This window comes from Pyxicephalus adspersus, chromosome 3 (assembly GCF_032062135.1).
Source record: "Pyxicephalus adspersus chromosome 3, UCB_Pads_2.0, whole genome shotgun sequence".
NCBI classification, from domain to species: Eukaryota; Metazoa; Chordata; class Amphibia; order Anura; family Pyxicephalidae; genus Pyxicephalus; species Pyxicephalus adspersus.
The window spans coordinates 14,370,378-14,391,262 of record NC_092860.1 but is presented as its reverse complement, the minus strand read 5'-3'; the positions used below and the strand labels follow the sequence as shown (position 1 = coordinate 14,391,262).

The window sequence follows — 20,885 nt, the reverse complement described above, 5'->3', positions numbered from 1 at the left end:
CTGCAGGTTCCCTGGGCCAAGGCTGTCATGTACCCACTCACCAGTTTGTAAATGGACAGTGAAAGGAAAAGCTGCACAGTGATGAGCTCATCTCTGACACTTTGATTTGTTATCCTAATAACATGCTCCTTATCAGCATATGAATTGTTTGGCTCCATGTGCTGCTTCTTCTTCTCATGCTTTGAGCTTTGGTGTACAGGGAATACCAGAGGCTGGTCAAATTCAATGTACATATGTTGGGAAACTGATGAAATTTATTTATTTTGCATAATTACCAAAGATTGCAAACTTCAGTAGCATTGTTCCAATAATAACTCAAATAAAACATGGGCACTAAAATCATATGGGTAGGTACCCCATAGATGGCATTTAAGAGATTGGCATGTTGGTAGTAGCCATGTGCCTGCAGAATGAGGGAACGTGTTAGAAGAGCAACAGTCCCCAACAGATAAACCTTCAGGCTGCTTCAACCTCCATCTGTCTTTTTGGTGTTTAACTGTCCCGGGAGTGTCACATGCTTGTGTTCCAGGCATAGTTCAGTCCTCTAACCAATAGATCATTGCTTTGTCTTGCAGTAATGTAGGGGATACAGCAATGTTTCTCAACCAGGGTTTCTCAACCAGGGTCAACCAGAGGTTACTAGGGGTTCCTTGAGCAATGAGCAATTTTTGTCTCACTGACATCAATGATCTTTTTGGTATCCATAAGGGTAACATTCTTCCTCACTGACTACCATGCTCTTACTATGAGCTTTGGATAAAGTAATTATCAAAGGGTTTCCTGAACACTTGAAAGGTATTTCAAGGGTTGCCCACATGTTAAAAAGTTAAGAAACACTGAGCTTGAAGATGGAATAATGGCACATGGAACGGGTTGGGGGGGTCAAGAATCTGATACTTCCAGAAGTGATGAACACCAAAGAGTCTGATGAAGACTTCAGTGCTGTAAGGGCAGGAAGACAGGACACCAGCGAAGGGAGTATACCAGCTCTTCTTTAGGATGACACTTTAATTGTCATCCAGCCATATAGGATATTGTACTGAAGCTTGATGTTCTTTTGATTTGAAGGTGATGTGTCTCTAAGTTTGGAGACTCTAATTGCTCCATGTATCTCCTTCTTCTATAAGTTAAAGGATGTCATTTCACATCTGTAATGGCTTGATCACTGTTTATGTTTGTCAAATTTATGAAAACCAGCCTTTAAATGGATACACTTTGTCTTCGGAATATGTCGTCTCTTCGTCTTGATCTCCAGACCAGCTCTGCAGGACAAGCTTGGACATGTAGTACTTATTACATTTCTGAGCCTTTGCACCAGGTTTCTTTTAGCAACCCTATAAATTCAGAGTGAGTTATCAAGAATTGCATAAACAGACTTCCAGCCGTGCCTGAGTTTGACTTCCCAATTGCATTTGTGTTTTATAGCAGAGCAATTTACAAGTAGCATTACAAAAATAGCCTTTCTCTTTATCTGTGACGAACAAAGCCTGGCTCTCCGCAGCGATAAACAGTCTGGGCAAGCAGCATTGAAATCTCTTTTGAATTTAAAGGCACTTGTTAAGCTGTAGTTTGCAGCCTGCCTCTGACGTCAAGTGGTTGTGTATTGAAATACTGACCCTGTTAATCGGCAGATTGCTATACCCAGCTTTCTGTGCCATGTGGCGTTCCAACATGTGTCTGTTTATCTGCTCACAATACAAAAGAAAGAACTTTCTGAAAGTTTGCTTGTAAAATTCAAGATGAGCAAATAATTTTGGTAAATGCAAAGAGCACTTGCATTTAGAAAACAATGGTGTGGATTATCAGGGTATCAATATGTTTACAATTTGGGCAGTGGAAAGGTTCATTATAAAATGGACTATACAGGAGATAGATGCAGCTTCACTTAAAAACTGCCTGGCCTTACTCAGCTGTTTATCTTCACATTCTCATTACTGCTCTGCTCCCACAAAATGCCACTGTAAGCTCCATATTGCTGTGGTGTGAGCTTTTACAGGGCTAAGGGCTTCCCCAGTTCAGGAGCAAAATCAAATATTCCCTGTACTAGAAGGAATCAGGTAATAGAGATCATGCTGGGTAGCCAAATAGGTCAGCAGTGGAGTAAAGACAAAAAGCTAAGAGAGCTGGGGGGTTCTTTAAGTGGAACTCTTGATTTAACTCCTTGGCCAAATGGGTTAGAACAAAGACACAATGTTGGGTATGGGGATTGTAGGTAATGGCATTACACTAATTCATCAAGGGCCCCACATCCCAAAGTTCTAATTTGTTTAACCTTGGGCACCCAAACAGTGGGAAAAGGTGGATGTTTAAGAAATTGTGAAGGTAGTTCTAATTTTATGGAAACAATCATTTATTATTCACAGAACTATGAGAAAGCCTCCCAGACAGAACAATTTGTTATACGTTTTTTGCTTCGGGAGACCATGAACCAATTACATTCCCTGCAAACCTCCATGGAGTGCGCTTTGGAAGCAATAGAGACCCAAGCTGGGCGGGAGAGGTAAGACATGCTATATGTGTACATTGACACTTTATACTGCTACTTACATTTGTTTCTTGGATAGTATTACCATTCCAGAAGCCAGTTTGTCTGTAAAATGTGGGTGAAGAGACACAGGAAGGGAAGTGTCCCTTTAGAAGATATTGTGCCTCTTGCCTATTTGTTACATGAGGATACATATACCTTGTTATTACACTGATTATAGTGCCTCATGCCTCCTTATCACATGAAGATACTCATATCCCTCTATTACATTACTTAGTGCTATATGCCTCTCTGCAACTTGAAGATACTCATACCTGTTCCATTAATAATTAGTGCCCTATGCCTCTTTGCCACATACAGAGACATATACTTCTTTATTACATTGAGCCTTATGCCTGTTTATCACATCACGATTCTCATACTCCTCTATTACATTGATTATCAATGCCCCATGTCTCTCTGCAATATGAAAATACTCTTACCTCTCTTACATTACTTATATGTGTCTCATACCTCCTCGCCACATGAAGATACTCATCCCCCCTCTTACATTATTTATTAGTGTCCCATGCCTCTCTGTAACAATAGGATGCTCATAGTTCTCATTTTCAATAATTATTAATGAATCACACCTGTGTTACACTCATTACTAGATGCCTACCACCTTTTCTTTGCACATAATGCCTTGCATTGTACCTTCTACCTCGCCACACATCTTACAATTCAAAATGTAAAATAATTGCTTGCAATCTGTGCATAGAGTGTTACAATGGATACACTATCCATACAAGCTCGATTGGTAAATATAAATTGTGGAATAAAGAATGTGGCAAGGTTAAAAGCTCAGATCTAGGAAGAGTTGCAACCAAATCCGAAACCTAAGATGCAATGCTTATGTTTTGATTTACCTGTTCAATGAAGGGGTATACAGGTTCTAAGTACTATAAATATAAAATGTTCCTGGGAACAAAGGAATTTTCTTTAAATGATACACACTGATAAGAATACCTCTATTTAAGTAAAACACTTCCTCCTGGAATGTGTGGTGCTTTCATAATGAATTTTGGGCACAGCTATGGATGGTTTATGATGATGGTACCCCAGGGGGAAATGAATAAAGCCCAGTTCCATGCAAAGTTTTTTTCTTTTGCTGTCAATATTCCCATTTAACATTTTATTCCTTTTTTTCTGTTTATGTATTAGGTGTCCGACACAGACATTGTTTTAAAGCTGGCAGAAAAATCCAATCCTTACCCTTTCTACCCCAAAAATAAAATTAGCACTATATATATATATTTATTACATTTTTTTTACTTTAAGACAGGATGTCAAGCAGGCAGAACCTAAACAAGCAGCTCGCAGATGCCCCCGTCGGTCTCACAAGTCTTTGTGCCCCCTGTCCACAGATACTTATTCAGGAATATTTACCAAAGGTATGGTTTCTACCTATAGGGCTCAAATGTGAAAATCTGTTTTGGCCATACCAGTCAACCACATTCTTCCTTTCATGCCATCTAAACATGAAAAACAGAGTTTAATTGCATATCTATCTCTTCCATCACCTATATGCAGGAGGTGGGGCATGCCATGTATTGATGCCTATGTACGTCTCCTTGTGTCTCCTATAGGCCTGCCTGTGGATGGGGAGGCTCAGTGGTCAGTACAGATCAATCGTTTGGAGCAACTGATTGATAAGCTGGAGTGTACGGTATGTAACCAAAGAAATTTGTCAATAGACCCAAGCAGTCTTTTACCAATATGGGCTGAACATGGACATGCCAGTAAAAATGTTGGGAGCTCAGGTTACGTTGGCACTATGCAAAACCAATTGGGAAAATAGCAAGAACTTTTGCAAAGAGATTCAGCACGAAAATATTTACTGAAGATCCAATACAAATATCAAAACAATTTTATGACCACAACAGCTCTCCTTATAAGGCAGTGACAAGGTAACATTTTAGTGTTCATTTTAAAAAAATAATTAATTTAAATAATTAGGTTATCATTAACAATTTGTCACATACCATATGTCTGCAAATTGGGAGAGTCATTAATAATCATGGTGCTTCCAGTTATTGTTGGATCAGCAGAGTAAAAGAGGTCTGATAGTGTCCATAGGTTTCCTTGCCTGATCTTCCCATGCGGTATAATTTCATTATTTGAACAAGGTTCCCTGTACCCAAGGAGAAGATGCCAAAGTGTATTTCTTAAAAATGTTCTAGCTCATACTCATAAATAAATATACGTAAATAAATCTAAGGAGGCAAACTGGGCTGTCAAACTGATACTATCCTGGTGGCTATTCTGGTGTAATCAGCAGAGCTCTGCCACTTTAATGGATATTCTACATTGTTCTGTTTATCCTAATACAGATTTCACAGGAAGATTAGTAACTGTCAGTATCAATTGCTGTATAAGGATAGAGCTGTCAGTTTGACAGCTAGGTCTTGCACAGTGCAGAAAATGGATACAAATATAGGTCCCTTCCCAGCTGCCAAACCCCCAAAGTACAACCTCTCCTTCCTATTACTAAGGCTAGTCCTTGTCGTGTCAGTTCACAGGTGAACGCCAGAAACTGGTCACAATGTTGCTGTGGTTTATTTATGCTTCTGCAGGTTCTTCATTTTACCTTTTAGCTCCTCTAAACATTGATGTGAATGTTGGGATTACCATGCTAGCATGCATACATGCAGGCATATGACATTTTACAATACTATGAGAAGGGAAGGGGATGGGAGTGTGGAAAAGTTACATAGGTAGGGTATGATCCAGAGCAATATTACTACAAGTATCTGATCTAAAAATGTGGCGTTATGTTTAATATTTTCAATAGTTCTAATATTTTGTATACTTGCAGAGTCCTCGGCTACAACCAGGCCAAGCAGAGGTAACTTCTAGTACCACACAACTGGTAAGTTGTCTTTAGGAAGAATATTGTTAAAAATCCAGTCCAGCTAGTAGTATTTTAATTATAGATAGAGTCAGGTAAACTGGGTCAGTTTCTGGCTTCTTATTTGTGGCTCTGTTTGAGTAAATCTGAGAGTGAGAGTTTTGGGTGTTCTTCCATATATTTGTGTGTTCCTCCTATTTCTGGTATAATCCCCATAATAGAGAATTCCCAATATTCAAATCTATTGCTTTATTCTGCATTGCCAAAACACAGGTTTACATTAAGGGATAGTGAAGTAAATCATAAAATATTCTGGTTCCAAGAAATAGATGGGATTACAAGAGATGTCACTAAGGACAGGCAGGAAATAGCAGGGATCTAGTTTCTTTTCTGGTTCAAACATCATAAATGTAGAGTACATGTTTTGTTTTGTGAAATTGTGTTTGCCAAAACCCTAGCAAAAGCATGACATCCGTAACACAATCTGATAACATAACAGGGAAGATCTCATCAAAACATTCCCCTAAATTACCAAAACGTGTCAAACCCCAGGTATACAAACATATTATAGATTATATTTTATAGATTATAATATCTATTATAGACTATTATAGACAATCTATATTATATATTATAGATTGTCTATAATATAGACAATCATGTTCTCCAATTTCCCACCATACATCAATGCTTATGATCTTTCGATTTCTGATGCATCCCGTGTTTTGTAATATTTCCTGCTAAACTGTATCATTGTTTGCTGAAAGGAATCTGTAATAAAGCATGGATTCTTTAAAGTGGATCTAATACATGTATCTATGCAAAATAAAGTAACAGATTCATGTTAATGTCGATACCATCATTTCTATATTCTTAGTTTCCATTCATGATTTTCTGTTTCTTAAATCTCTTGACCTATATCCCCCATTTTTTAGTTCTTTTGTGGAAGATTTTATAAAGGTCAGCTTTAAAGAGACCATGTCAGGTAACCAATTAAACTGTTAGCAGCCTGCAAAAAAAGAAAATGATTACTTACCTCTCCATGATGGTCCATGACTATCTCTGGCAGTGTCAGATGCATGGGCCCCCTGCCACATGCTGTAGTTCCATTCTGTGACTCCTGCATTACTTCTAGGGAAAAAAATCTACTCAAGGGTCTATGACTACTACACCCCCCCCCCATATCCAGGACTGCAGCTTTTGTAAACTTCCTCAGCATTTATTTCTTTTTGGAGTGCTGGAGTGTCTGTGCCACCTGCCACCATTCAATCCTCTGATCCTTCTTTGTTGCAGGAACAAAAGCCTACTCACCGCATGATTAGTACTTGCCCTCCCTCCATTCTAGTGCCTCTGAAAGTTTCTTTAGCATGCAATACTTTTTGGATTATTAGGTACCTGTGCCACCCTATTCCATATTGTGCTTCCATCCATTATTTTAGAACTTTTGGGAGTGTTGGATGCCTTTGTTCCCCTGCTGTATGTAGTGCTCCCATTCTCTGACTCTTCAGTACTGATAGAAGAAAAGCCTACCCACCTTGTGATTTGCACCTGCTCCCCCTCCTTACTCACTGTGGCTTCTTTAAGCCTTTTCAGTATTCAATACTTTTGGAATTGTTGAATATCTGTGCTCCTCTGCTATTTGGTGTGGTTCTATCCGCCTCCCCTTCATTACTTATGTAGGATAAATCTTCTAATCTCATTAATAAATCTCATTTCCCCACCATTCTAGTACGTCTAAAAGCCCATTCAGTATTCAATATTTTTGGGAATGTTGTATGCCTGTGCCCCCTGCCACATGCTGTAGTTCGATCCTCCAACCCTTCATTACTGCTTGAAGAAAACCTACTTACCACATGATATACCTCCTCCCCTCCATTCTAGTGCTTCTGTAAGTGTCTTTAGCTTTCAATAGTTTTGGCAAACGATGGATGCCTATACCTCTCTATTGCATGCTGTGCTTTCATCCTCTGACCTCTCATTACTGCTGGCAGGAAAGCCTGCACACCTTGTCACTTGTACCCGCTCCCCCTCCACTCTAGCTATGTGGTTTTCTGTAGGACTCTTCAGTATTCATTAATTTTGGGAATATTGGATGCCTGTGCCCCTTGGCATATGCCATGGTTCCATCCTTTGCCTCCTCATTGCTGCTGGAAGAAAAGCATTCTTATTACATGGCTAGTACTTGCTCCCCCTCCATTCTAGTACTTTTATAAGCCCATTCAGTATTCAGTATTTTTGGGAAAGTTTTATGCCTGTGTCACCTTTCATATGTCATAGATCTCCATTATCTGCTTCACTTCTGAGCACTGCAGTGAGATAAGGGATTACAGAACCACATCATATGGTGTGGGATACAAACATCCAACACTCCTGAAATATTACTAAAGAGTCTGACTGAGGCTGCAACAATGGAATCAAGTGGGGGTGGAAAAATTAAGCCACCAGAAAGGTGAGTATACTACTTACCTTCTTACAGGGAGCTGGTAATTTAATTTGTTTAGAGAACCAAATAGGTATTTTTAAGCTTCTAACTAACTTTTGTAATAAAGTAATTTGCAGCAACCTATCAGTCAGAAATCACCTATCACTCTCATTGGTTAATATGCCTATTTATGAAGAGCCTTACTGAGGAATCATAGCATTTTCAGGCCTTTCCAGAGCAGTCTCATTGGATAAAGAATAACAATAAAGCAAAATATTCCATCAAATATATAATATTTATTATCCGTTCATTACTCACTGGTGCACTTTTTTATTTTGTTTCAGTATATCCTGGTGGCCCAGAGACAATTACCTGTCGCTGAAGTTCATTCGGATCAATTTAAAGCCTCTCTAAGGAGCTATAAAGAATTCACCACTGCTCAGGATCAATGTTTACAGTAAGGGCACTAGATTTATTTTATCCATTGATCCCAACTGTAACGTTTTTCACTATACAGCTGACCTATTGGTGACGGATATCATTTCAGGTTGCCTTTTTTTCAGTATATCTTCAACTGGTTTATTTCATTATTCTAAAGTGCATTGACTCAATGGAACAAATCTTACAATAGTCAAATCAGATCAGGAAGGTTTTTGATTGGTTGCTGTAGATAACTCAATTTGCAAACGGCACTACATTGTGCTATTGAAGTAATGTAACCATCTGTCAGTGAGCCATTTCCAAGAACACAAGTTTTGGGGTTAATTTATTTAGGGTTTATTCTGAGCAATGCAGATTAGGTGTTGCCACAACATGTGTCACTCCATGCTTCCTATAGTGGTGCATTGTGACACCGTTATTTTGAACCCCTATCACACTATAGGGGTTCAACACCTAATCTGAATTGCTCAGAATAAACCCTAAATAAATTACCCCCAAGCTTGTGTTCTTGGAAATGGCTCATTGACAGATGGTTACATTTCTTCAATAGCACAATTTAGGAGTTTCCAAAGCACAGCATGCAGCAGCGTGACACAACACACATTCCATACATTGTGATGCTAGCTAAGTGTCATGTACATTTTCTGGTGTGTTGCATTACCCACTAAATCTAATTAAGCTCCTAATAAGTTTAGATGTTCATTTAGTAAAGTAGGGGCTTCTTCGTTCATGTATATCATCATGTGTATGACAACAAACATCAGATGTGCTGATGCGCTACATTGTGATTTTTTTTAATGTCATCCAAGAAGTACCTTCCCTGGGCACTGCTGCACAATGCACACCAACACACTAAAATATATTGCTGTGGACTTCACCTTCACAAGTGCAGCATTCATAGCTTTTATATGCATTGTGGTGTGTACGGCAACCCTTTCAAATTAATAGGCTGTCCTAATACATGTCAAATTGCCCTATAACGTGCATCAGCATAACAGCTGATCTTTAGCAGCTAAGCCTTCAATTCTATCTACTTATGCTTATTCTTTCCCAAACACCTGAACTTTGTGAACTTTATGTTCACTGATGTACATTTTGACCTATATTTGAGACTTTTGAACCCTTTAAGGAATCTCAGAAGTACATTTATACCTTTCTGTATTGGCCAGACATTCTTTACATCACATGCTATTCTCACCCCTGAAGAAACCTATTTAGGCGAAACGCGTCAAGAAATTTTAAAAGACCCTGGAAAATTTTTTATTCAATTAGATATTACCAAATAAACAGTAATGTTTTAGGCATATCTGTATAGTGCCAAATATGTGCCTTAAAATGCCTTATATGTACTATACTGTGCTTTATCTGTAAATGTACAGTATGGTTGCTTCAAATTACTTGTAAATAATTTGAATTGTTCGTCACAAAGCCCCTCTCTCTCATTTGTTTATTTGTCTATCAATTTCCAAAGGGTTGGCAAAACATTTATTGCAATCTACAACAACGGTGGTATAGAACTTTTTACCATAATATTGCTGCTTTCAAAAGAATATTTTTATTATGTCATTGATAGACATTTGAGTCAATCAATGTAACGGTTAGGGTAAATCAGTGTAAATTTAAAGAAATTGAATTTTGCTGACACATGATTTGTTCATTGCAGTGAAGAGAGAGAAGCTGCAAAAGGGGTAATCCATTTATCCATTTGTACTGCAATGCTCATACTAATATAAACTAATAAAAAGACCTATCAGTAAGCTGCTTCTCCTTCTGCTGCCCAGCCACTGATTAAGGAAGGGATAAAGATACAAAATGTTTCTTAACTGCAGTATAGAAAAATCAGGTCTCATCAAAATCATGGGCTTAGCTGCTTTGAGGAATATTCTTGTGCATTTATATATATATAAGTAAAATCATTGCATTTCATAACCCCCAATGACATGATTGACATTCATAACTAAATTGGAAAAAATAACAGCTCTCAGGAACGTATGAGAGCGCCTGCAATGGAAATTAAGTTTCTATAAATGAACTGTGTTGGCAATAGCAATCAAATTCCTTCCTTAGCAAATAAATGTGGGGGTAATCAGGTGCAGTGAATGTGACTTTGCTAAAATGAAACATGTCTCAAATTCCTAAATGCTAAAATCATGAACAGTTGAGAAAATACTGAAATAGTTTTTGCAATGGGAAATGAGTATCAAGTCTTTACTGGTACAAACGATACTTGGCTATTGGAGGTCATTATGGGTGGCCATGACTGGTCTTGTAGACAGTTCAATGCATAACTGCTTCATAGAAATAAATAAAGCAAACCGTGCTATAAACATGGGCAGATATATTATAGTAAAATGTTTTCAACCCACAGAGTCCTCAAGGTAGCGCAGTTACCAAAAGGGTCTACAGGTTACAATTTTACAGTTTATATACAGTATGGCATGATACCAAATATACTGACAGATTTAGCGTTTACACTTTAAATATTTATTACTATTTCACTGCTAGCTAAATCAATTAACAGATTCCACAAAAAAACAAAACAAAACAGGGGTTCCAGTGCCATTACCATAGCACCAGGGCTCGGTCTTTACACAACCATACCTTAGCATGTTGGCATTTTGGTTACACCTTTGATAACCAATGGACCTTTGTACTCATTCTCCTGCATAGGGGATGGAACGGTGGTTGTTCCTTTTTATATAGGAGCTTTCAGATTACACTATTACATACTATATTACTATAAACCTTCCACATTCATTTTAGAGGTTAGGATTTGGGTAAGAGGCCCTTTCCTTCAAATAAGGGTTCATTACTGGTGGGGGAAGGCAAAGAGTTTGGTAAGGACAAGAAGAGAAGCATACAAGTCCTTCCATTTTTTCCTGGACATTCAGCTTACTGCCTGGGAAAGTGTCTAGTACATTTTTAGGCCAAAATTAAAAAATATTTATAGCTTTAACAAACCCCGAGCATCCTACATTAAGGATTTGTGTATTTTCCATGTATCATTTCACTCACCCTTTACCCACTGAAAAAGTTTTTTTAAACATTTTTGCATTAACCTTTTTTTTAACTGGGCTCCCTATGCCTTTTTTAGAGTAATTTGCCTCTTAGCCCTCTTTGGTGAATGTCTAAAACATTGGCTTACCCTGATCAAACCTGACTGGCACATTCACTCATCACTACTAAAATCCAGACCAACTCAAAGTTTTTCCAGAACAAGTTGACACTGTTCTGGAATGACACTGGGATTGTGTTAGGGGCCCTGGTAACAATTTTTATCCTAGCAGGGACACAGGGAGCAGCAAAATCTTTGTTAGGTAGAGGAAAGGTGTAGGTCACCAAATCGCTTAAAGTAGCAAATGATCTTGGCCATGTCATATTAAGCAGTGTAGAGGATTGTTTATTATTCTACTATGAAAAACCCACCAGAAGTGGTGGTCTAATGCCAGCTCTTTAACCAGGCAAGCTTGTAGATATATGAAAATGCTCAAAAACAGAACAAAGACCAGATTAAAGTTTATAAGTAAATTATAAAAAAAAACACATTTCTGGGGGTTCAAATGATCCCTCTTCATCAAAGTTCAATACTGTTAAATACATTGTATTGTAGACTGATAAAAATGAAGGGGTATTCGGTCAGATGACTGCTCAAGATGCTGAATAACCCTGATGAAGAGGGAGTCTGGGATCACCGGAAACGTGTAGGTATTTTATGACCTATAATTCTCAAAATTAGTTACCTTTAATCAATTACTTACCTGTACCCATTGTATCTCCAGCTAAACATGAAGTTTAACTTAAACAGTTCTCAAAACTTTTTTTATTACACAGGAAGGCATAAAATAATTACTCACTGCTAGTCAAGGCAACAGCTAAATAATAATGCTTTTCCTGTTCTTTCTTACTTTATGTTGTTGGAAAGTGCCTTGAATAAATAAAAAAAAACTATTGTGCGATTTTTCCCTTAGAGAAGGGCACTGTCTGTTCTCTGCAGATGTGAGTCATTGGAGAGGTGAGTAATGATATGTCACCTTCACAGAGGAAGCATTGTTAGAGAACCCCTTTTCTTGCTGAACTTTTCAAAAATGTTACAGCTGAAAGAAGCTGTAGAGAGATAGAGATCTCATTACATGATAGAGATAAAGCTTCCTTTTCTTGGGACCTTTCACATATTGACATCATTATATGTTTTATCAGCATGGTCCTATAAAAGCTGAAACCGCTTTATACTGCGTGATAATGTCCAGCACATCCCAATCCTTACCAGACCATTTGCTTGGCTTCAGGGGTCAATTTATAAACACTATGCTTAAATTGTTCAATGAAAGTGTTTGTTATATCATTTTGTGTGAATTGATATGAGTGAAAGATAACTAGAGATGGGAGAACATACATAAAAATGTGCAAATGAACTTTAATGTATTTCAACGGAATTAGGTAGAAAATATGGAAAAACATTTCGCTCTAATATAATACAGGTTTTATTTTTATTGTATGAAAATACTTCTATTTACTAGTAATATATATTTATATTTATTGTTGGTGCTGTTTTGGAATTGACATCTTTGCAATAATAATTTACATTCTTTGTGTTATGCCATAGCCAGGGTTAACTTTGAACCTCCGAAATGCATTAACTGAATTTAATTGAATTTTTTGTACTTTTGGAGAGAATTGCCTGCTTAAAACATCCTATACGCAACATGGACGGGCAACCCCAACCAGTAATGCAACAATTCACCACCCCTTTTATATTACAGGTTACTGTTCATGTCTAGAGGCGTTACTAGATGTCAGGTTTCCCTCTTCAAAACCTTGGATAGGGATTATCTCCAAAGGAAAAAAAAAAGTCTTCTTCCAAAAAATTGGGTGCTAACAAGCATTGTCTTATAAAGTCAGACTGCAATGTCACCATCACCATCAATATGCCAAGCTCAACCATTGTCATCTCTTCCAGGCCGCTTGCTGCTCCTTAGAAAACCAAGACTGCAGATTTCCTGATACTCCCAGAGCAACTTTGTTACTTTTTTCAAAGTTTGTAGGACTTTCCAGGCCCAATAATTTATCACTGCTTCAATATATTTTAAAACATAATAATATAGTGAATATGTTGGATGAGTGAAGCTTAGAATGACTTTATGGACCAGTAAGATGATCAAGACAACCGGTAACAATGGGGATTTAGTGAGTAGGTTAAGTAGAGATAAATACAAAACATAGATTAGAGCCGTAAAGTAGAGTTTGTGCCCTGAATTAGCTATCTGACGTTTCATGATTGTACATTAAAATTGTGTTTTTCTTTTACAGTGTGTCTGTCCAGAAGCTTCAGTCCCATCCAGGCTATATGTTGTATGAGATATGGGAGGGAGAAGACGCCTGGAAAAAGTGAGTGTGATACCCTGGGGTAGGGGAGTCCCTGAGTCAGCCACCCCAGCAAATTAGAGGGCAATGGAAGACATCTCCTTATTCCCTTCCAGTCCATTTCTATGGCTGCCATATTCTGTGACCCACACATATCTGACAGCTGTGTTATGCTCAAAAACCTCAACCCTGAATCATCCAATATTACAATTGTTTGCCTCATCTGGAACTAGTGGAAAAAAAAACTGTACACAACACCTACAATAGTAAAGAGATAAAGCGATTCTGTTGTTTTAACACAATAAAGCTGCAGTTCCCAATAGAGTCCAAATGCTGGGTGGTTCTTCCTAGCTAGCAAGCTTGCCCTTCTCATCCACCTCTTTACATTCCTATTTTCCCATCACTATTAAGGGCTACTTTATTGGCCAATAGCAATGTGTTGCAGATAAGAAGTGGCGGTCAAGCTATGACATGGCCTAGAATTGGGCAGGGGGGGCATTTTCTTGGCAGACAGAAAGGCACTGCCTACTATAGAAGTTAGAATTCTATTCTATTAAAAACATTAACCCATGTTTCATCCTCTGGATCTTTCTTGCTTTCAGTCCTGGTGATAGTGGTCACCCAGAAAAATAGATTGTCGGGGCCCGGCTTTGCGGTAACACATGTGTTGCATTAATGCCGCCAATTCAAATAAATCCGCCCCTACCTGTCCCCTGAGACCACCAAACTCCTTGTACACGCTCTTATCATCTCTCGCCTGGACTACTGTAACCTCCTCCTCCCTGGTATTCTCCCCCTGCCGCTCTCTTCGCTCCTCCGATGACCTACTACTGACTTCCTCACTCATAACCTCCTCACATGCATGGCTCCAAGACTTTTCTAGAGCTGTCCTGACTCTCTGGAATGCTCTTCCTCGTCCTATTCGGCTTGCTCCTACTATCTGCTCATTTAAAAGAGCACTGAAAACCCATTTTTTTCACACTTGCCTAACCATCGTCTTCTGTTTTTTGAAACCATCACTACTTCCCACCACTACATATCTCCCCTCCTATTGTGTGTTACTTCCCCCACCTACTAGATTGTAAGCTCTTTGGGCAGGGTCCTCTCCTCCTGTGTCAACGTCTGTATTTGTCTGTCATTTGCAACCCCTATTTAATGTACAGCGCTGCGTAATATATTGGCGCTATGTAAATCCTGTTTATTAAAAAAAATAATAATAATAATAAATAAATAAAAATAATTGGGCAGATCTTCGCAAGGCATAGTAATAATATGCATGGTGGTAAAATGCATTTAGTTGGACTTGTGTTGGGTTTAAGCATTGAGGTGCCCTTGACAATGAAAGTCACTGCATGAGCCAACAAATGTTGCAGCATGCATTGCAGTTGTGTGTGCATTTGCATCCCTATAATTCACTACTTTAAAAATATGTATGTGGACTCGAAGTCTTCCTAATAGACAAACAGCATAAAAATAATATCTAAAACATTGACAGGGTTTTCACCCAAGACTACACAAAGCTAATAAAAAGTCTTGGCTTTGGATCCACTTTAAAGAAGGGACTGTGTCTCCCGCCACCTAGTGTTTTCAGGTAAGAATAACAGGCACTTGTAGTTTAAAGATTATTAAATTGAATATAGTCACATATATTTGCTTGCATGAAAAGTGGTAAGTATTTTTTTCTAATTAAAAAACCAAAAAACAGTGTGACTTCCATCGCTAAATTGGAAAACATTGGAGAACAGGAAAAGTTTGGACATTCAGTCCTTTTTGCTTGTTATAGTTAGATCCGATTCATTTGTTAGCATTAACACAATTACTATCAATGTGCAAAGTCTATAGAGACAAAGAATAAAAATAGAAAGTAATAATCTCAGAGTGGATCAATTGTACCAGACAATTGGCTTGAAAATGGTCAAATATTTCCAACCCATCTGTTGGATTTTATCTTCAATCTCACAAATTCTGTGGAATTTAGAAAAGTGGAAACCAGCTGATAATTGCTGAATTCGATTGGAATATTAAAGCCTTCATTTCATCAAAACAATGGTTAGTTTGTCAATGGGTATTATCTGAATGACAGATCCAAAGCTGCAATTACTTTGCATTGTGTTTCTGTAGATGCAGCAGAAATATATATTTGCGTTTCAGCAGCAAAGCAGGTTAAACACTAACAATTGCATTTCAATCCATACAATCGAGCAGTGCTGCATTGCAATGCGAAAAGTAGAATTTTACAAACCCTTGTTTAGGCTAGCCCCTACAGAAATAATTCTAGAGATAAAAAATCAGGGTCTCAGTTATGATGGATCTAAAAGGAGAAAAGATTTTGTCAGTAGGAAGATCATGAAGGTTTTTGTGCCACATATCAGAACACACTTTACTGCCTAAATATTATTTAAAACTATTTGTTTTCCTAAAACTGAAAACCTATAGAATAAAAATATGGCAAATATGCTGAGATATATTTGGATAACTGCTTTTCAAATCTTCATTCATAGTAAAACTTGTGTGCAAACAAATACAATACAATTATCATTTTGGCAAAATTTAAAAGGACCAAATATTGTTGTTTTTCATCCATAAAAAAGGCAAAATCATCTATAGGTGATGCTTTAAAAACTTTACAGTTCATGAGTTTAGAAGTCATAAGTTCCTTTTACTGAGACATCTGCGGTTTCACTTCATATGGGGTTGAATATGTTCTCACCATTCCTCCTGATAAATTCCAGGACCTGCAGGTGAATTCCAAGGCTTTTCTAGGGTGCAAAAGTGGAAACACACAGCTCTTCAGATCATTTTTACATTCTAGACAATGTCCTCTACTCCTCCTGTGTCACTGTATCTGTCTGTCATTTGCAACCCTTATTTAATGTACCGTGCTATATAAGTACAGTTTATTAATGATAATAATTATAATTACAACCAAAATCCACTGGTACAGTTTGGGAATGGCTGGCACCTAGAAAAGCCCAGCTCTGCTGTTATTCCATATCACAGGGTAGGGAAGGGGTTAAAAATAAAAATGTATTTGTGTGTAAGTGTAAATGCAGATTTTTGGAATGGAATGTCACATTTTAGTAAATATTTGTGACATGTGAAGCTGAGTAGATGTTTGCAGATTCATAGCAAAGGCAATAAAGCGTCATTGCACAGCAGAGTAAATAGCTGAGTTGGTAGTCTACGTGCACCCGGCCACACTTGTCCAGTATTTAACTCATGAGAAATGCTGGATTGTATAATCAAAAAATCAATAAACCACCTATGTGGCTGACAAAGAACAATTCCTAGCAACCTAATAAAACTCAGCAACAACTTAGACACAGTGGCAGACAGACAAGATGTGCTGAAGTTCAGCATATTAACAAGCTTGAAACTCTACACAAAACCTATTGATCAATGTACAAAACTTCATCTGCTTTTTTATTGCTTAGTTAAAAAACATTTCTTATCTGAATCTTGTCTCATGGATCTCACACAGAACAGGATGTAAGAGAAAATCTCCCCAAATTCCTTCCCCACTGACATTCTAAAACACCAGTAAAGTATATTTTTACAGCAGGGTAATCCTAAAACATCTGGAAGGGTTTCATTGCTGTATGCCACTTTAAAGTGGATTTTCCTTCACTTTATGTATAGAGTCCGGGTTTCATCCCAGGAAGAACTTCACATACATACAGCATTTAAAACCTCAAAGGAAGTAGGTGCTAGGTGCTGGACGGTGATAGAAGGATTCACCCAGGTTCAGTTTGCTATGGGGTTGGTGAACCATTTTGGAAGTTTACCAAACATGTTAACTTTAAACCCATCTATGCAAACCTTGGAATGGACTCCAATGGCAGCTCATTGCTAAAGAAAATAGGCCACAGGAAATACATTAGTAACCATTTGGGAGCCGGGTTGACAGGGCAAGGTTCCTCCTGGCTTTCACCGGTTAATTAGGATGCTGCTCACTTTTTATCCTAGCAATAAGCACCCTTTGGACCCCATTAAACCACCATTGATTCAACCACCATTTAATGGGAAAGCTGGCTTTTCTCTACAATACAACTGGCTGGGAGCCCATGTTGACAAAATACCTATTAGATGATGGTTCACAAACACCCAAAATTCACCACATAGTGTTGGATGCAATGTTGAATCGATTCCCCAATTTGAAGAGGAGACAATACTTTGGGGTACAATACCATTGACTAGACAGCTCTCTAACATGAAGCAGTCTCAAAGGCAACTCAAATGAACAAGTAGAATGAGAACACCACCCCGAATATTGGAGACAGTGTGTATATATTTCTTCAAAGAAGTCTAAAAAGAAATAAGAATAATAAAACAATCCTAGTTAGACATCAGTTTGCTCTTAGGTAGGTAAAAAAAGAATGTCTATTGTCTATAAAAAAGAAGAAATACAGAATTTCGGAAACCACAAAGTTTATTGAAGTTTTTTTTTTCTTTAGTCATCTTCAGTCTGTACAAAGCAAGACCTTTCAGAGAGCATCCATTGATTGTCTGGAGAGCCCAGAGGAGATCAAGACCATGCTTTTCCCAGGTAAACGGTCACAGGAGGTTATATAGAGGGGGGAGTTCTAATCATTCATGAAAAAATGTTTCTATCTAGGCAGAGGCTGGTCAGTTGTTATCGCTCTTGTGAATGTTAGGTCTATAAATCTGAGTTCCTGGCACCACCCACCTTGTGGAACCTTGCTTTAGGCAAAATATCTGATTGACTGACCACCTGAGCGGCCAATCAGTAGCACTTGCACGCCAACTAGTTGAGCACCGAAGTAGAAGAGAGCTTGGTGCTTTGTTTATTTTACCTGTCATGCCAAACTGAAAACAGATATTAAAGGTTGGTTATGGATACATTTAGAAATCATTCATATATTTTCAAAGGAACCCTTGAAAGTAATCTAATTTGATATTGATTTTCTGTTATTCTTTGTGCATTCTGGCAGAATGGGGGAGGTAAGGTCAATACTCTAGGTCCGGTTTTCCTGATCTAACAGACAGCGTGTAGAAAGGAAGAATAAAGAAATGGCCTCATCAGTTTTCCGCTGCTGCTTCAGTGTCTAATTATTAAATTGGGATATGGAGGATATCAGGCTGCATTAAATGCAGTAGACAAAACTGTGGTCACAATTCTGGTTTTGCTGCCTGGTTGAGCTGTTTATGGGTTATTTCAGACCCACAGGAAGCCACATTATTTTGCTTCTTGCTGAGCTGTTATCCTAACGTCTCCCATTCAAGTTAGTGGGATAGGTCGGGAACCATTTTTGGCACGTGGCTCTGGCCACTTAGTTCTTGTTTGATGATTTGTGCTGTGACCACAGCCATGTGCAAATCTGGTTACCTGGTGGTGCAGTTTGCCTCCCATAGGTGCAAAGCAATAGTTTGCAGGTGTGAAAGGGCCCTAAGTTCCAAATATGGACAGTAATAAAAACCTTTGGTAATTTAGCTCCCATATATAATATATATTTCAGCTATGCAATTAGCTATTTGCCTGAAGTACAACTATTCATTACCATTTCTTTAGAATTAAGTGGAGTGACAGACACTGTTATTTTTGTATTCGCAGCATCCTGGTGGGTTTTTGAGTCCTAAAACACTCCAACTTGCCACATGGCCAAGATCCGTATGCCCGGGCTATATATCAGACACCTTTGAGGTATAGACACAATTTACGCATCGAAGAAATATAATTTCCATGTCGTTTATTGAGTTTAAACCCTTTTCTTTTGCTCTGCTTTTTTCGTGATTCGGTTCTCATCTTTTTCTCAATAACTTTCTCACAAAGGATGTATATGGAGCTGCTGTTAAAGTGCAAATATTTAGATTCCTGATTTGTTGTACAATAAAAATACATTTGCTCTGTGTGGGTGTGACTCTATTTTCCATAGGACATTTCCTGTTGATGCCACAGGTTACAGGTATTGGAAAAATGACTTCTAGGTGGCAATGATAGCTTGGCCAAATAGGTGTTGGCTTTGCTGTGCCATTGGGTCAGGTTTTCGATTAATTTAAATGGGCTGTGTACAGTATAGCAATACAGAAAAAGTGATACATGCTCTTTATTTTATTTACATTCACATTGTAACACATGGTACACGCAGTATGGTATGATGGAGAATAAATGGCAACAACGTGTTACCATCCAGTACAATGCTGTGGCATGTGCAGTGCTGCACCAACACGAACCTGGACTGATACCAAAATTAAATTTTTAAAGGTCACCTGGTAGAAAATCATATGCAATGTGGATAAAGTACCTTCAATTTAACCTGTTTGGTAGAGGATGAGAAATCTTCAAGGGCATAGCTGCCATCTTATATTGTGTCCCCTGCTGCGCACTTTGATCCATTCTGCCAACCTCCAAAGTCAATACTCTATATTGCATTGACGTAGTTGTTGGAAGGAACCACAGCACCCAGCAGGGAATGTGATATAAAAACCTAGACAGCAGCAACACCCAAAGCTTTACAAGAGTCAATATTTATTTATCACCTGCCATAAAGGTAAGTGTAACTTTTGTCCTTCCACATGGTGCGTTTTAATTCGTCTTCAAGTGGAGAAAGGGTGACTCTTTCCAGTGAATAAGGATGTGATCCACATGATAAGGATTGTATTTCATACAAACAATCATAGTTTTTTATTGGTTTCATAGGGACTGATAAAGGAAAAAGTCTGTGCCCAGTTTACATAATCAAATTCAAATGTACCAAATGTCTGATGAAACCTAGGCATCTTGAACTGATGAAACTATTAAGATGCTTGGTAGAGAACTAGGAGCAGTTGTTGTGTTAATGTGCACTGCATGCTTATTTAAAATAAATGGGCTGCCTTAATGGCCTAGAACGAGTTGCATTAACACAATGTGTAGTGTGAAGGGGCTGTGTAGGACCAAGGTCTGAGATCTATTGGTCTTTGTTGGACTGTATATTGGAAAATTTATATTAGATAGATAGATAGATAGATAGATAGATAGATAGATAGATAGATAGATAGATAGATGTTTCGATTATTTATTTTCAACACCCTCCAATTTCCATCATAGAAGAATGACTATCCATGCAATTCTAAAGCTATTGCCAAGTGACCCCTTCTTACAGCTAAGCATTAGGTGCAGGTTACTGAATATTTATTTACAATCAGACAAAAGGAAGCACTGTTCGGGGATCCCCTTCACCAGGGTTACAGAATGAACACAAAACAAATAATATATGAACTGAAAGGTACTAAAGTAAACAGAACATTCCTGCCTAGCAAATAGATTGTGTACATATAGTAAAAAC

At 38.1% G+C, this 20,885-nt stretch overlaps 1 protein-coding gene across 1 annotated transcript in view; it reads left to right on the top strand.

The window, feature by feature from the left end:
• The window catches only part of NECAB3 (N-terminal EF-hand calcium binding protein 3), a 46,129-nt gene extending 26,662 nt beyond the window's left edge, over positions 1-19,467 (top strand). The window contains exons 6-13 of the mRNA XM_072403680.1: positions 2,364-2,500; positions 3,806-3,918; positions 4,114-4,193; positions 5,343-5,396; positions 8,142-8,254; positions 13,546-13,623; positions 18,054-18,145; positions 19,172-19,467. Of these exons, the coding sequence (XP_072259781.1) occupies positions 2,364-2,500; positions 3,806-3,918; positions 4,114-4,193; positions 5,343-5,396; positions 8,142-8,254; positions 13,546-13,623; positions 18,054-18,145; positions 19,172-19,197 (693 nt within the window). The 3' untranslated portion in view covers positions 19,198-19,467. The remainder of the gene's footprint in view (positions 1-2,363; positions 2,501-3,805; positions 3,919-4,113; positions 4,194-5,342; positions 5,397-8,141; positions 8,255-13,545; positions 13,624-18,053; positions 18,146-19,171) is intronic.
• Positions 19,468-20,885: the final 1,418 nt, after the last annotated feature.